At 41.5% G+C, this 17,933-nt stretch overlaps 1 protein-coding gene across 1 annotated transcript; it reads left to right on the forward strand.

Annotated features, from left to right (window-relative positions):
* The first annotated feature begins 8,361 nt into the window (after nt 1-8,361).
* Nucleotides 8,362-17,632, forward strand: PRDX4 (peroxiredoxin 4). Its single transcript, XM_034071857.1, has 7 exons — nt 8,362-8,619; nt 11,634-11,751; nt 12,727-12,843; nt 13,403-13,525; nt 14,155-14,285; nt 15,857-15,891; nt 17,500-17,632. The coding sequence occupies exons 1-7, from the start codon at nt 8,388-8,390 to the stop codon at nt 17,548-17,550; spliced, it is 807 nt and encodes a 268-aa protein (XP_033927748.1). The 5' UTR covers nt 8,362-8,387; the 3' UTR covers nt 17,551-17,632.
* Nucleotides 17,633-17,933: the final 301 nt, after the last annotated feature.

Below are 17,933 nucleotides of genomic sequence, written 5' to 3' on the forward strand. Positions count from 1 at the left end.
ACTCTTCTGTCGCAGGAGCACTGCTGTCACTGACAGCAGGCTTCACACCAGAGACGTTCAGGCTGACAGCAAAATCTTTGCAGCTTCCTGAAAACAGCCAGCCCCTGAAGCTACAGATCGGGCAGGCTCATGTTTTCTTTTGAGTGGGTGCAGAAGGGTTTAACAGATTTACTGACCACGCTATGTGTCCTGTCATCTGGAGCCTTCTGACTGCTCTTTGTTTTTCATTTTTCAAAAAAAAAAAAAAAAAACCTAGGTGAGGAAGGACACTTGGGTCCTGGGTTGCTGGTGACAATCTTTTCCCTCCCTCCCACAATAACAAACTCTCAGCGGCTCTACTGCCATTACCAGAAGCGCACAGGAGGACTGAGATGGGAACATTGATATGCTGAAGCATGAAGCAGCATGGGATTATAATGAGCTACTGACCCTTAACAAATAATTTGGTAAGCCTCAACAGCAGATTCCTGTGGTGACCTATTCAAACATGCCCAGGCAGCAGGCACAGTGAGCAGGTGATTTGCAAGGCGTATTGCTGCTGTATGGGGACAAACCAAGCACTAAGCCTGTGGCACAGCCAAGCCTGTTCGGTATCAATGCCAACTTGCCACAGCTGTTTCTGGCTGTATCCATGGGTTTCCAGTAACTAAACTGACCTTATGGATAATAAGTATGAAATCACAGAAGAGGTGATGTCAGGCATTTTTAATAAGACGATTTTAAAATTAACTCTTCCTTGCTAGGCAGTATGAGGCTTCAGTCTGTTGGTAACGTGGCTGCAGACTCATGAGGATGAAAATTATCATGTCAGCCCTCTGTGAAATGGCATCAAGTGTTGCAAACGACCTTGAAGTCTGCTTTCCTGCAGGATGATCAAGAGATACACAATCTGACATTTTCCTTTTTTCTTTTTTTAAGAGCTGCTTTTTTCATTTCCATTAAAAATACCATCTGGCAGGAATCTTATCTCAGAAATCAACACCCAGGTCTAAGAGAGGAACTCTGCCCCATGAACTATTCTGTGTTATCAGCTTTCTTAACTGGGAACTTCAGCTTACTCAGCCAACTTTTCTTAACAGCTATTTCAAAGCGTAGGCCTGAGGAATAATTCTGTGTAACAGCTAGCTGTGCAGCAGGTCAACACTGTTATTTTATCTCAGCAATACTTAACATCTTTAAAAGCTTGGATAGTTTCAAAATCTTTTTAAAAACAGGGGAAATTACTTTTTGGCACCTCATGGAACTGTGCGCATGGGGAACTGCTACAGATTACCCAATGGTATGAACCACCCATTCCCTTTTTTATCACTTTAGGCTGCATACTGAAGAAAACAGTCACAATATTTTGGTTTTCACTCTGGTATTATAAGTAGATACAAGAAAATCAGCTACACCCAGCTGTAGCAAGTTGCAGCTGGATTAGTATCTTCTAAATGTTTTCCTCCATGTTTTTGATTCTATAATAGCGAGCGAGATTGTACTGTATAAATTTTTGCACATAGGCAGTATACTTTAAGTATGCTACCTTGAATACATCTCATATCTCAAAATCCCTGTGTTTTCACTTAGGAGTTTGTAAACTTGAAAACTTTTCTAAATTTCTAAGAATTATGCCTTTCTCAAGAAAAAGTAAACACACAATAATAAATAAAACTCCCATCTACAAACAATGGGTTTTTTTTTCCTTTAATTATGAGAAAACAACAGCGCTCAATTTCAAGTTTAGATGGGGTAGGTCAAATATTGGCTCTTGCACAGAGGCATGATTCCCAAGGCATCTTGGAAAGTTGAAAATCCAAAACAGCTGTGACTCAAACAGAGATTATGTTAGTATTGACCTGAACTAATGTACAGTTCACTACCAACACAATTTACATGCTAAATTACACTATAGGAGCTAACTGAGCTAAATGGTCTGGGGAACACCAATATTAGATCTATTTCACTTCCAATGACTAAGAAATCTTGCTTTGCAAGGAAACCCTTAGGTCCTTTCGTTAGACCAAGCAGAGAAGCTGAAATAGCTGAATCTCTGAAATGTATACACAATTGAACTGGAATGGATGAGGCTGTTACAAAAAAAAAATTGGTAAAGTCTGCGTTTATTTACAGCAATTCTAAATGGAACATGGAGATTTTAAAAGCAGCAGAGAAGAATGAGGGCCAGTGCACTCCTGTCAGCTTAATTACAGTAGAGATGGTTTCTTTCTGGAATGCTATTTAAACTCCCAGAAAACTGTGTGTAGCTAGAAAAAAAGGAAGCAGAAACAAAAATCCAATATTGATCTCAGTACTCCACAGTGCAGGCTAAAGATGCTGTCTTCAGCATGGCTAAAACTTCTTTAGACAGGCTAAAACTTTCTGTTACAAACTTCCACCTCTTTCACAACAAGTTTTATGGCTGCTTTTTCCTTACACTGTCCTCCTTCTTAAGAGACTACTTTAGTATCCCCAGCATCTTCACTCTCAGAGATGTAATAGAGAAAACTTCTTACTGAAAAGTTATACAAGGTTGATTACCTTTATTGTTGTAGCAAGTTCACAGGAAATGAGGTTGTTTATGAGTACTGAATACAGATTTCAGTTTATGTTTCCAACACCAGTGAACCTTGTGTTTAAGGGGAAAAAAGAAAGAATAAAAGGAAAAGGAAAAAAAAAAGAAAAAGAAAAAGAGAAAAAGAAAAACAAAAAAAAAAGAAAAGAAGGAGGAAAAGAAAGAGAAAAAGAAAAAGAAAAAGAAAAAGAAAAAGAAAAAGAAAAAGAAAAAGAAAAAGAAAAAGAAAAAGAAAAAGAAAAAGAAAAAGAAAAAGAAAAAGAAAAAGAAAAAGAAAAAGAAAAAGAAAAAGAAAAAGAAAAAGAAAAAGAAAAAGAAAAAGAAAAAGAAAAAGAAAAAGAAAAAGAAAAAGAAAAAGAAAAAGAAAAAGAAAAAGAAAAAGAAAAAGAAAAAGAAAAAGAAAAAGAAAAAGAAAAAGAAAAAGAAAAAGAAAAAGAAAAAGAAAAAGAAAAAGTGCTTTTGATACCAGATCCTCAGATTTTAGTAAATTTCAGGCACTTGGAGAATACACGACTTCAGTGTCTGGCTGATGTGGCTCTGAGCAATGTGATCTATTTGAAGATGTCCCTGCTCAGTGCAGGGGGGTGTCCTGGTTTGAGCAGTAGCAGTCATTTTTCTCCTTCTTGGTAGCTGGTGCAGTGCTGTGTTTTCACTTTCGAGCTGGGAACAGTTGCTGATAGCAAGTATGTTTTGAGTTACTACTCAAATGTTTGGTTTGTCCAAGGCCTTTTCTGAGCTCATGGTCTGACAGGGAGGAGGGGAGGCCGGGAGGAAGGAGAGACAGGACACCTGACCCAGGCTACCCAAAGAGGTATTCCATACCATAGCACGTCATACCCAGGATGTAACCAGGAGAGACCCGGAAGGGCTGGAGATCTGGGGGGATGGAGGAAGTATCGGTCAGTGCTCAGTCAGGCAGGGTGGGGTGAGATGTTGTATTCTCTTCAGTTGTTATTGGCTTTATCATTATTATTTGTACTAGTAGCGGCAGTAGTGATTTGTGTTATGCCTTAGCTATTAAACTGTGCTTATCTCAACCCGTGGGGGCTACATTCTTTGGATTCTCCTTCCTAACTCTCCGGGAGTTGGGGGAGTGAGGGGGGGGGAGTGAGTGACGAACTGTGCGGACTTGGTTTAAACCACAACAGGGGGGTTGGACTAGATGACCTTTGAAAGTCGTTTTCAACCCAAACTGGTCTATGATTCTATGACTTCCATTTATTTTACGGGTATAACAGCATCTTACTGCCACCTAGTGAACACTGTAAAAGCAACAAATATCGAGGTGCAAGAACATTTCTGGTCAAAAGCCATTTTTCTCTTTCACAGGTCTTCCAAAGAGAAGAGAAAGTTAAATTTAGATATGGAATAGAGCCAGAAAATAAGTAATAAAGAAAGTTTTTCAAGAGAATACTGAAGAGGGACAGGCAGGCAGAAAGAGAGGAGCTTGGGGATATTTTAAGACCAGTGTCATGTAAATGCAGCTTCCACTCCTCCACAGATCTTGCTGTGATCGCCCATGCTTCAGGCAGTAGGGCCTACTTTTTTGACAACAACTAAACATTTCATTTTCATACACTTATCCTAAATGCAAGGCAGCTAGCACACCCATAACCCTGAGCAAGGGTTTAGTGACAGAAGAGGCACACCCAGTCATCAACAACTGTTAGCAACCAAACCTCTGCTCTGGTTTAAGAGAATATGCAATTGGGTTGCCACAGGTTTTTTTTCCATCCATGAAGCTGTGGTGCAGGCACCTGCAAGGGCAGGATGCAGCTTTGTTTTTTGTCTGAGCAGAGGTGACAAGTTTTCCATCTTCTCCCAAAGGCTGACTGAGAACAAGACTTAGAGTGTGCTAGTCTCAGTTCAGATCTGAGAAAGCAGAAGAAGCAAGAGTGGGATCCTGAGGACAAGAGCATATGAACCCACAAATGGCACTGACAGATACTACTACACTTGACATAGTGGAGTTACTGCTCTGTGGGTGAAGGTCTCTCTTGGTCATCAACACCAAAGTTAGTTAGGTTATTTTGGCTAGCAAATTGCTAGCTGTGGCTGTCTCAGGGCACATCAGCAACATGCTGGCAATGGCAGATCCAGACATCCAGCATGGGTTTTCCAGTGCAATACTGCAACTGTCCTTCATAGCCCACTGACTTGTAGAGGACAGCATATATCTAACAAGTGGTGGTCAGAACTGGCTTTTTCTGTTGTTACTTGTCAGTGCGACTGCCCAAAAACCGTGCTAATTCTAAGAGACATTTGGGGCACTTTCTTTGAATGCACACTTGTTAAAGGAAGAAAAAATGGATAAAGCATAAACACACTTGTAAGCCACCACCCAGACACTGCCCTGCAAAGACTATGTTATTTATTAGGTCAAGAAGGTGGTTTCACAATATTTGTATATATTCACAAACTCATAGATTCTGGCAGCACTTAAAGAGGTGGTGCTTTAGAAACCATAGTCCTTTATTGCCCAGTGACTAGCAGTATTATGACCCTTTCTTGCCATGCTTGTTCAAACACATTAACAAGCTCCATCCTGTTCCCAGCACACAGGACATGCAGGGTTTCCGAGACTGATGCCACAAGAAACACACCTGGCTGGAAGAGAAAGGGAAAGAAATGAAGCAGAAGAGCAGAACTTTCTTATGGCAGGTATGTTTGCAGAGGAAAAACTTAAATGCATTTCCAAGTACCAGCATATTCCCCAAAAGTAGGTTGTAGGAATAAATATATCTATGATACCTCACACTGCTGAGTGGCAGATTTTAAGAAGTTTGTGTTTACATTACTCAGCTATACTGCTTCAGCTAGCTGAAAATATTAGCAGCAGTGAGAAGTCAGGATGAGGTTCCTGTCAAAGTACCACTCAGCATTTCTCAGCCTGGTATATTCTTCAAGGACCCTTTGCAGTCAGTGCACCCACAGCTGATCCCACCAGTCTAGCCTTACCAAGAGCCAAAAAGAAGACTTCTCTAATTGGTAATTTTAATTATGGTCATTTTGATCCAATACCACTTACAAAACAGATGTTTTCTACCCTCCTTTTTCCAGCAAAGTTTTCTATGCAATAGATTCTCTGTCATGCATGACAAGCAATGCAATATATTTATTAAAAAAGCTCTGTAAACCATGAGGGGGATAGGACCAACTGCTAGTTTCATCAGTGCAATACTGAACATCTGCTCCATCTGTTCCAGGAAATGGTGACAGGCATCTTGCTACAATATATCATGCTAATTTTTCCAAGATATTTTTATATTAGGTCATTTAAATGATAGTGAGGCACTTTATCACTACAAGCAAGAACAGATTGAACCTCCATAACCATTTCTAAACTGCTTTAGTAGCCTATATCACTCCCTGTTTCCATAACTTTAGTGCTACCATGCATGGCAGTGACACCCTGCCACAGTCAAGCCCTTTGCCAAAACTGGACCATCCTTGTGGGCCTGCATATGGCATGGCACGCAGGAACACAGCCCATAGTGCACTGGAGGAAAGGAAGGATTTAAGAGTGTCTCCTTTGCAGATAGTAAACCCTGCCAACTTCAGAAGAGCTGTGCAACTGGATGAATGTAGCACATTCACACCTATTAAGAGCATCACTTAATTTCATCAATTTGAACACAAAAATCATCATTCAATTCAAGTATTTCATCACTTGCCAAAGAAAGAAGGCTGCCCATGTTTTCCATTTGGACGCTGAAGAGTGATACATATTTGGATTTCATCTTGGATTGCACTTATGAAATTTTTTAATCACCTGCAGAAGTCTTGATAGTACAGCAGCAGCCAGAAAGACTTTCTTGTTGCTCTTTCAAACACTATTCCATATATTTAAACACATATAAACCCCAAATTAGTGCTACTTAACTAACATTATATTCTGCAGATAAAACCCATTTTTGTCCTTCAGCCTTTTCTCCACTCTCAAGAGGCCTTATTCTTTTCTATTTCTATAGCATTGATTTTACTGGTTTCCTTTTATAGGTTTTGGGAATACTTTTTGACTGAGAAATGTTAACATCATGCAAAGCACACACCTCTCAGCTGCTCATTTTTTTTCAGGTTTACTCTATGACTACTTTTCAAATCACTGCCATTCCCTATGGCTCAAAACACCAGCAAAAAATGAAGAGCAGGAACAACCAAAATAACTTTCTGTGTGAATTCATGCAGGCCATGACTGTCACTTTCCTGACAAGCACTGCGACTGAGGAAAGCTTGGTAATAAATTCAGTACTCTTAGAGCAGGATTGTGTAGGACAGTAATCTATCAACACATTTTAGCAAGCTTAAATGTAAGTAAGGCATGCCTGAATCTGAAATCAGGGGAGTACCAAGACATGGAAGTGGGTTTTTTCCACCAGAGCCAGAGTGTCTAAGGTGAGCAAGCAGGATTTGTTCACCCTCCCTTTAATGAGATGCCCTTGCTGGGGAAGCAAGTCAAACAGCAGCACTGGAAAGAAGATCAAATTTTATCCTGCTTTTAGCACTTTAGGAGGTATAATCAGAGACGGGTCACCATCGACTCACTGTGAAAAAACAAGACAATGGGATCTCACGTGCCATCAAGACCATTTCCGCTGTAGGCAGACATCTAGTACAACTTCTTATAGTTTCACACACCCTGATGAAGCCCAGTAACTATGTATGTTGCTTCTGTAGCATCAGAGGGCTGTTGCAGAGCCTTACCCTTCTGATCCTCAATGATCTTCAGTCCATTCAGGTGGGCAAATATGCCTAAGATTATTACTGTGGCAATAATAGTATGAATGCCATTTTACTAGCATGATCCCTAACTTGTGGAACCTAGACTGGAACTTAAAGGCAAGTATGACAAGAGATGAGAAAGGAAGGAAGTTCCCTCTGGAGAGGAGTTGGAGCTTTGAGAGAAAGGAACATTAAAATCACAGGCTAAGAAGTGTGAGCATGACTGTAAGGTCTTATTTCTCCCACCTCCATGAATTTAATTTTGTTAAATACCTTTTTAAAGGGTGGATTCTGTTGTAGGAAAACAGAAAATTAGTAGGATTTGGTCAAGATACAACAGAAAATGACAGGTGCCTTACTAAACCCTTTCTTCTTTTACAGATCCTGTATTCTTTGAAAACAGCCTCCAGCATGTTCCTTTGGCTCTGCAACATGCCTGTTCTGTATCATTTTTAAAAGAGAGAAACGGTACTGTCCATTCTGGCATGGGTACCATGCCATCCTGAAAGTACGTTTATCACAGCCCACCTGCAGAGACAGGGTGCAATGCAGATGTTCCTCTGTTAAACACCTGACACGGTTAGGCTGGAGCCACCAGTTTTCCCAGAGGGTGGCATTCGCAGTGCTTCAAGCACGAAAGGTCACGAGTAGCTCCAGCCCTTTGGTATCTAAATTTTTAAGGATCCAGGCTGCAATTTAGTCGATACACTTGACCGGTACTTGGTACACAGCTGACACAGGTATCAGAGATACCAGATGGGAAACCTCACATAGCGGCAGGGAGTTCCCTTCCGCAGCCGCACGCACTGCAGACACGCACGCACGCTCTCCCTCCACATACACGTGTCTTTTTCTTCGCTCTTTTCCCCTACACACATACGTAATGTCCCTCTTCCTCCACGAGAACGCAGCCCTGCCGGGGCTCCGGGCTGCAGGCAGCGCCCGGCCCCACCGAGAGGCAGAGCCCAGGGCGGGGAGCTCTGTGGGGTGCGGGAACAGCGTCGGCCTCGGGTTTCCCCGTCTCTCTCCGTGCTGCCGGGAGCGGGTGCGAGCGGGCCGGCCAAGCTCCTCCCCGCCGCCGCCGCGGGGACGTGCACTCGCTCGGCGGACCATGGAGGCGGCGCGGCGGCGGCTGCAGGCGGGTGGCGGAGCCAGCGCCCGGCTCTCCGCGGTGTGGCTGCTGCTGCTGGCGGTGGCAGCGGCGGCAGGAGGCGAGGCGGCGGAGGCGGCGCGGCAGCGTGGGGACGAGCAGTGTCATTACTACGCGGGTGGGCACGTCTACCCCGGGGAGGCGGCTCGTGTGCCCGTCACCGACCACTCGCTGCACCTCAGCCAGGCCAAGAGTAGGTGCCGGGCGGGGCTGGGGCTGCAGGCGGGGGGAGCCGAACGGGCGCCCTTTGTCAGAGTGAGGGGCCGGGGCCGGCGGGAGGTGTCCGCAGTGCGCCGCGGGCTGAGGAAGAAAGGGGGCAGCGCCACGTCAGGCGGGATGGCGGCCATTTCACACACACCCCGTCCTGTCCCCTCCTTCCTCCGGGGGTCCCTCGGGGTCCCCCGGCAGCGAGGCTGCTCCCCGGTAGCCGACGGCCTGGCGGCGCTGCGCTCTGTCTGCAACGAGAGCAGCCTCTGGCCCTGCGCGGCCTCCCTGCCTAGGGACCATAGCGGTTTGGTTGCGGGTGGCCCCCGCGGAGCCCAGATCCCTTCTTTTCCATTCCCTTCCCCACGTCGGCTCCTGGCTGTAGCAGCGAGCGTGCTGTCCCCCAGGAGGCCTCGCAGGGGAGGGAAGGCTCGCCGCCCCTTGCAGTCCCATGGTTTTATCGTGGTGCACTGGCAGCGAGTTTACTGTTTCACAGACATAGCAAGGCGTGGGAAACGCTTTAAGCAATAGACAGCAGTGTTTTGTGCTCGCATTGTGATTAGAAATACCGAACGGTCACCTCTCTTAACGCTTGCGGGTTATTACTGGGCTTGGTTTGTCGCTTGCCTTTGTGCCTAACCTCTCCTGTTAAGTACTTTACGGCAGAGCTAGGTGCAAACATCTTTAATGGAGGCACAGCGAGGTGCTCAGAGGCATTATCTGAGTTCAGTAGTCAGATGCTCTCCAAAAGTCCCGTTCTGCAGAACATAGAATAGAGAGAAATCACATAGAAACAATCTTTGCGGTAGGGATTCACTGGTTCTGCTGAGCCATGGCCTGACTTTTATTTTAAATGTTTGCAAATAGATACTGTGAAAGAAATAGAAACCCAGCCAAGATATTTGTAACCAATGCTGTTTGTCTTCTCCACCCTCTGTAATTGTCTCAGATGCTATTACAGTGTCTCAGACGCTATTACAGTGTCTCAGACAAGTGTTTAACCTCCTCAAAATCCCCTTAACTGAGAAATGAGTCAAGAAACATTGTATTTTATTTAGTTTCCTTTTCTTCTCCCTCCTAATCTGAAGGTCAGTTGAAGAGAACATTTTGTTACAAAGAGATTAGATTTGTGGTGTCAATTTTGTAAGGAGCAATGTATTTGAAATATTTTTTAAAAGCTTGAAATAATTTGGAGAGCAATCCTTGCTTTCACTTGAAAATAATCCCATATGCGCAAAGGCTCAATAAAACATTAGAAGTCCACAGCTTGATATCTGATCAGAAATAATTCTGCAGAAGGCGTGAGAGATTAAGATAATGTCTTCAAAAATGTGAACTGGGTTTGTCAGTCATAACTACTGACCCTCTGTACTTGTATTGCTGCATCCCTTGTGGGTTGTATCGAGTGAAACTAAAGACAACTGACTGCCTTCTGAGTCACAGGCACCATCACTCTGATGATTTGGGGTGGGTTTTGCAGTCCTCATTATACATCTTCACTATACTTTAGAGCTGTGGGATGTACTAGGAAAAGGCAAGCCGAACAATGCGGTCATCATCCAGATAATAAAGCTTCCATATATTTTTCTCAGCAGCATTTCCCTAATTTTCTAGAGCTGTATGTTGATGTCCTTGACATCACAGGTGTATTCAGATCACCTTGTATCTCCAGCATACTCTCTCCTTTTTCTCAGAATTCACATTACTTGGTTGAGGAAACAAATGCCACTCCAGTCTTCATAAAGGGCAGGTCAAGGGAGGTAATACTCCCTCTCTATTCAGCCATGGTAAGGCCCTACCTTGAGTACTGTGTCCAGTTCTGGGCTTCTCAGAAGAGAGACATGGAGCTCCTGCAGCAAGTCCAGTGAAGAGCTACCAGAATGACTAAGGGTCTGGAGCATCTCCCATACGAGGAAAGGCTGAAGGAGCTCGGCCTGTTCAGCCTGGAGCAGAGAAGACTCAGGGGGATCTGATCAATGTGGATAAGTATTTTAAGGGAGGGTGTCAAAAGGACAGGATCAGACTCTTCTCAGTGGTGCCAGGTAGTGGGACAAGAGGCAACAGTCATGAACTAAAACACAGGAAGTTCCACCTGGACGTGAGGAAGAACTTCTTTACTCTGAGGGTGACTGAGCATTGGAATAGGTTGTCAGGGAGGTTGTGGGGTCTCCTTGCCTGGAGATATTCAAGAGCAGTCAGACACAGCCCTGACCAATGTGTTCTAGGTAACCCTGCTTGAGTAGGGAGGCTGGACTAGATCTCTGGTGGTCCCTTCCAGTCTCAACCATTCTGTGATTACTGTGAAAATAGCACCTGGTAGAAAACTTTTTTAGTATTTTAAATTCAAGGTTAATCCATTTTGATAGGAATAGCAATATGCTTCATGTGTTTTAATTGGATTTTTTGAAAACACAACTATCTTCAAGTTACCATTTACCTGAGAGTTTTAATTTAATAAATATATACTGCATTTTTAGACATTTCTTTCTAAACATGCTGCAGCATGTATTTTTTGGTGAGCTTGAATTCCGAGTAGTTTTTCATAGTTAAAAAAGCAACAAATTGAATTTGAGCCATTTTATTATTTTATTCTTTTGGTTCACAACAGCTATCCGTAACAAAATAGTGAAGGTTCTTCAAATGTTCAACAGCTTCATCTTCAGTCTAACAGGTGTTCTGCTGTGACCTGGTCGTGCACATACGTGGTTTGTTCAGTATGCCCAGATAAGGTTTGTGTGGCCTTGATTAGTGATTCACAAGGCTCAAGTATAAGCACTAGCTGGTCAAATTGTTTACTTTCCATGTGTACTGAAACCTACATTTCTTCATCCTGGAACCTCCGTTTCAAGTGGTAAGGCAGTTTCATTTTGTAACTGTGTACTGTAGGTTGTTTTCAAGCAGGAGTAGGAATAATGGTTGTCCTCGCACACATGCTATCTAATGCACAGCTTTGAACATATGCTTTGGATTCTATCTTTTAAATGAATGTTCTTCATATTTCAGTCTCCAAACCAGCACCTTACTGGGAAGGAACAGCAGTCATTAATGGAGAGTTTAAAGAGCTGAAATTAACGGATTATGAAGGAAAATATCTTGTCTTCTTCTTCTATCCTCTTGACTTGTAAGTAAGACCACTGTCAACATACCAAGACTCAGTGCAGCTACACTAGACCTGTAGTTCATTAATTTTTCTTTTCTTTGTGGGTCTTGTTTTTTATTTTGGTAAGGGCTTGGGGGAAAAGAAAGTGATGGAAGAAAATATATTGTTTGCATTTGTGTTTTCAGCATGCATCGGTAAAATTGTAACACAATCTTTGTCCTAATAACTGTGTCCACTAATTTGTGTCTCCACATAAAAAAATAACCTTCATTCTGTAATACCCATCAGGCAGCCAGTAATTCTGTATGCTGCTATAAATCATTGCTGCAAATAGGAGACAGCATCCCATCTATACTGGGAGGTGTATCCAAGAAATGGCATTTTCCCTTTAAGCTCATCCCATAAAATCCTAAGAACACTTAACGTTCCCTTTCTTTATTTAGAATTCAGTCATTTCACTGGTTGAGTAAAATCATCTCTGCTTTCTACCAGACAATCCCATTCTTCTCCACAAAATGAAGAGGACAGAGATGCATAACTACCTTAATATTATAAAGGAAATAACCTAGCTCTTGACCCTTAGCTTCAAGGCCCTAGAAATTGTGATCTTTACCACTCTATTTCTTCTGTAGTGGAAAAAGTTCAAGTCAAAATAGTTAAAACCTGCAGACATGCACAGTAACAACAAATTATAGTATGGGCCTCTAGGAAAAAAATGGGCTTATTGTGCTTAAATTCAGACACTTAATATTCATAGTCTAAAGGAAAGTAACTGTAAAAACACTTGAACCCAGATTGTAAGCTAACTGTAGCTTTATAATCTTCAGTAACAAATCATTTATACAACTAAGCTAGAGTCTGAGGCTGGAAGATTTGTCAGGCAGCATTCAAGCAAAAGCTGGAATCAGTTATGATAAATCCACCATTTAAAGTTAAGCAGAGAACTTACTGAATGCTTCATGAAATTCTGTTTTTATCTTGTCTTACATTATCTAGTACATTCGTGTGTCCAACCGAAATAATCGCCTTCAGTGACAGAATTGAAGAATTCAGAGCAATAAACACTGAAGTAGTAGCATGTTCTGTGGACTCAAAGTTCACTCACTTAGCATGGTATGTATCTTATCCTTGTCTTTCACTAAAAATTATTCATGAGTCCATCTTAGCTGAAGAACATTATCCCAGATTTTTTGCCTATGTAGGTATATCATAATGAGTAAAAGCATGATGATGCTGATACCAATGTTTAAAATATTTTTCAATGGTAAAAATTTTTAACCCTAGTCCATGAAAGTGCCTTTATCTTTGAAGCTTGTTTAGTATGTTACTTGAAATATATTATGTCTCAGTGCAAAAAAATACCACGAATACACAAAAAAAGAGATAAGAATACAAGTATCTGTCAGTGCGTTACACTGACCAAATTCATGGGCACATTAGTATAAAGCACCTATGACTGATAAGAAAGAAGTTGTTATTAATGGATGTGGCAAAAAATCTACTGAACATTTTTCTCAAACCATAAATAGTATTCACCTCTGTTGTGTGCAAAATAAAAATGTCATCTGTATTAAATCTTTCTGTCTGTGTTGCTCTGGTTTGTGACTTGTAACTTTGTGGAGGGAGTATAAATCTTCATGAGAAATACATCTGTATCTCATTTCCTTCAAAGGATTAATACTCCCCGAAAACAAGGAGGACTTGGACCTATGAAGATTCCCCTTCTTTCAGATTTGACACACCAGATTTCAAAGGATTATGGAGTATATCTGGAAGATCAAGGACATGCACTTAGGTATTTCACTTGGTTGCAGTTACTTTTTGGGTTTGGTTTGGGGTTTTTTTTCCTGGGGTAGTACTTACTATTTTATATTTTAAAAAGCATCTGAGTCTTTGAGAACAGGTTTTACTTGGGGATTCATACCAAGAGACAAAATAAACATTGAAGAACACAAAAAATAAAGGTCATAATGAGACACAATCCTGTTTAATATCAGTGGATACCGAGGGCAGGGCAAACAGAATTCCCCAGAACTGCAGTTACTCAGAGCCCTCCTAAGTCCAAATGGAGTCAAGACTAAAGGTAACTAATGGCCTAAAGAGATACATCTTTCCTAAACTTGATTAGTTGCTTTAGCAATCCCTGTAACATCATAGCATCTGCAACATCCCCTGGCAGGACCTGTCAAAGCAAAGTTTTAGGTACTGCAGAGAAGTAGCCTATTTTGGTTTTAACTTATCTGCAGCTTGTGTCATCTGATACCCCATGTAAAATAATAGTAGGTTACTAGTATTCTAAGGTGTTGGGCATTATCTGGTGTTTGCAGAGATCAAATTCCTCCCATCCAGCAGACATAAAATAAACACAACAGTGTGATTAGTTCTGTTTCCTAACACACAGAAAAAAAAACCCTGTTTTCACAGAGGCCTTTTCATTGTTGATGATAAGAGAATCCTTCGACAGATCACGATGAATGACCTTCCTGTTGGGAGATCAGTGGATGAAACACTTCGTTTAGTACAAGCATTCCAATACACAGACAAACATGGAGAAGGTACTCTTTTAAACACTTTGATGTTGAAGATTGTTTTACGTATAGTGGAAGCTGTATTTGTAGCTTTTTGGAAGAAAGGTACTTGGTAGCACTAGAGACTAGTCTCATGTACTGAGTGGTTTGATTGCCTTGCTACAAGTACCCAGTATCTCCAGAGGTTGTTTCTAGAATAGTAATTCACACTGCATTTCAGTAATTCACATAAAGCATTCCTTGGTCTGAATTGAGGCATTACGTACCATCTGTCACAAGCATAAACCTCTACAAAATATGAGGCCATGAAGAATCAGGCCTAATATTTCAGCACATTTGGCATACTACAGTAATTGAGATGCAGGCCATTCTTGTCCTATGTCATTCATTGAGGATCTGTGACAGGTAATTGAGAGTGATTCATATCAAGATACATGGTGATACTGTGGAAGTCAGACTGCCATTACTTGTATTTTCTTAACAAGTGCTATGTGATTATCTTCCCCTGACAAAGCAGCTTTCACTTCAGATCATTACTTTGCCTCAAGAATTCATATTCACTCAGTTCAAGCATCAGGTGAACTTTTCACATTCCTTTAAATACTGTGTTTAATAAACACATTCATTTATTTAAAGATTTGTTTAAGTGTTAATACATATGTTCAGCAGCTTATCTTCTGTTTCAACTCAGTTTCACCCAGCATTTGAAAGTACCTTTATGTGAAGGTACAAAATCATTATTATGCTTTCCTGTACAGACTTTAAAAGATATATGCTGATACTTAGACTGCACACAGTTCACAAAGGAAATTCAGCCTTATTGAGTTACAAAGTTGTCTTACAGAATATTGATCTCCAGAGCAGCACATTTTTTCCAGCTTTTGCAGTAATGCTGAGAAGAGCCTCCCTAGACACTTTATTGATTCTTTGCACAGAATAGGAGAAAGAGTTCTCCACAATTCCTGACTGCATTTGTGGCATTTTGCCTGACAGCACACCTGAAAAAAGCAGTGTAATATGGCATAACTCACTAGGGTAAAGCCTCAGAGGGAGAGCTCTGAACAGAAAAGAGCTTCACTCCAGAAGGTGCAACTGTGCAGGTGGTCACAGTTAACTGCATGTCAGCTGCACCCTCTAATCCATTCTGAGCAAGGCTTTAAATAAAATCACTTGATCTCTTGTGGAATCTGAACTGAATTCTTTGCTAGAAAATTCCCCTAGCATTTGTTTTCAAGGAATGTAGGTCTCTGTGTAGTCACCTGAATTTCATTAAGAAACTTTTGTTTCTACTAGAAGAGGGGCTCATTCTCAGGTACTGCTTTGCCAGCACTTTGTCTAGAAGGGCATGAGAATTAAATGAAGGCATAGATACCCATGCAGAGATAGGCAGTTCCCAGTTAACAGGAGTGGTAGGTGGTATCAGGCATAAACTGTTACAACACCATCCCATGTATAAAGAAAAATGCGTATTTATTAGTTACATATATTTACATGTGATGCTTGCATGCTCTTTTATTTCAAGTTCAGAAAGAGAATATTAAGTGCACAAAAGTGTGTGTAAATATACTTTTACTAACTTTGTCCTTTTTTTTTTCCAGTTTGCCCTGCTGGTTGGAAACCTGGCAGTGAAACTGTAAGTCACTGCTTATATTTAAATGCATATACTACTGAAAAACACTCAATTATTATTTCCACTAAACTAAATCCAAAATCTTTGCAACTTTCAGTTAGATGATACAAGTAAACTCACAGTTACAGCTGTCGTCTGACTACTGATTTCATTAGGAGGTCAATTATGTCTAGTGTGGAATTATTATTTCCCTCACATTAGACTTATTCCAGTTGTTTCAGTTCCCCATGTGAGCAGAACTTTCTTAAGCAGCAATGAGTTTGTGCTCAAGAACTTATTTCCTGTTAACACCTGATGGAAGAAGTTGGAAACTCTTGAGTCTGTCCTGTCTTCTCAGGTTTTGTCCATATCAGTTCTTGGTTCTGTCAAGTCTTTACTGTGGATCCTAGGCGCTACCCAAAACCAGAAAGACACAAGGTCACAGGCTGCTGTAGTATCTGACAGAGCCAGTGTGCCATTAGAGCTCAGCAGAGAGCACTGCTTTGCTGCACAACAGCTCTTCCTCCTTTGCTCCGGTTCGCCTACATGTAACAGGACAAGGAGAGGGGCAAGGGTTCAGATAAACACCCATTTAAGGTGCCTGTTTTCTGTGGCTTTCATCAAGCCTCAGCAGAATAATGAAACTTTCACTAGATGCTGAGCTGCCTAGCTCAGATGACCTCACTGTCATTTGTTTGAGCATGTGGCTTTCTTCCGAGCCATCTGGTGATGACAAAGAGTTGTTGTTTAAGAGCTATCTCAACCAAAAGCAGGTCCCAGCAGCCTCTAGGCAGAGCAGCCATCACTGTAACTGATCGATAGTAAAAACACTGGAATGTTAAAAACCATGTTTCTTTGCTGGAGGACTTCCTGGGATAACTGGAGACTAGGAATCACCTCTTTCAAGCTAGCATAGTGGAGCATAATGAAAGAAGCTGGATATTATGGATATATTAGTATAAAATAAAAGGGTTGGCTGGCATAACAAATATATTTTGGCACTGGGAAGTTATACCCTTCATAACCATGGATCACCTAAATAATACAATATTAACATTTTTTTAAAAAACAGTCTTAGAATGCTGAGATTAACAGCTTTAGTACTATCAATTTAAAAATCTAGAACTACATAAGCATTCTCTTTCTCCTCTGTGCAAAAGATGCAGATAATGCAAGTAGCAAAGTAGTTCAAAAAGCCTGTCTCAAAGATATAGCCATGCCTTCTAAATGTGTTTGATTTAATTAGATCAAACCAGAGGAAGCCATGAGAGTGTGGTGGCCAAGGGAAGAACTGTAAGTAAATCCTAGGACTCTTGATTACAGATGTTAATTGATTAAAATCTTGCTTTGGGGGCAAGGAACATACATGTTTGTGCTCCCAACTGCCAGAATTCTTCCTTTGGTAGGCTGCACTCTCTCTTCCCCCAATCAGTTAAATCTTTCTGCTTTCAAATATCATCAGAAGTAAAGAGTAATCTAGTATCAAGTCAGCTGATAAATTACTCTCCAGTGTTGCTTGTGGGTTGGCCTTAGCATCATGTTATGAAATATGATGCTGTTCTGATTTTATGGTTTGTTGTATTTGCATAGTTTTGGTTTTTGACCAATATTATCACTTTCTTTCTTACACAGATAATTCCAGATCCAGCTGGAAAACTGAAGTATTTTGATAAACTAAACTGAGGCTCGCTGCTGTTGAATCACATAGGTCACATTCCATTTGATTTTTGCCAATAAAATTTCATTAATTTTGTTACTTTCCTGAGTTTGACTAATATGTAACTGCAGTAGACTACTGAAGGCCTTGTTGCTTAAACAGGAATCTAACCTGTGTGAAGTCCAGGGTAGGCAGAACTCCACTGAGCCCGAGCCTCCCCATCCATCCCTGCAAGGGGAGAGGAGTTCCTGTCTCGTACAGAGCATAAGGGAAGCACAGCAGGACCAGCACCAAACACCCAAGGCTGGTACTGTGCTGCCAAGCCTCTATGATCTCAAGAGGGGAGCATGTAGAAAGCCAGTTTCTCATGTTACCAAGCTGTAAATCAGCTGCTTGAATTTTACTCGGG

This window comes from Melopsittacus undulatus, chromosome 2 (assembly GCF_012275295.1).
Source record: "Melopsittacus undulatus isolate bMelUnd1 chromosome 2, bMelUnd1.mat.Z, whole genome shotgun sequence".
NCBI classification, from domain to species: Eukaryota; Metazoa; Chordata; class Aves; order Psittaciformes; family Psittaculidae; genus Melopsittacus; species Melopsittacus undulatus.

Bases quoted from the DNA above. Each gene is read 5' to 3' on its own strand.
- PRDX4 (XM_034071857.1), top strand. From the start codon at position 8,388: ATGGAGGCGGCGCGGCGGCGGCTGCAGGCGGGTGGCGGAGCCAGCGCC. The intron at 8,620-11,633 runs GTAGGTGCCGGG...TTCATATTTCAG, and splicing joins GCACCTCAGCCAGGCCAAGA to TCTCCAAACCAGCACCTTAC. The intron at 11,752-12,726 runs GTAAGTAAGACC...TACATTATCTAG, and splicing joins TTCTTCTATCCTCTTGACTT to TACATTCGTGTGTCCAACCG.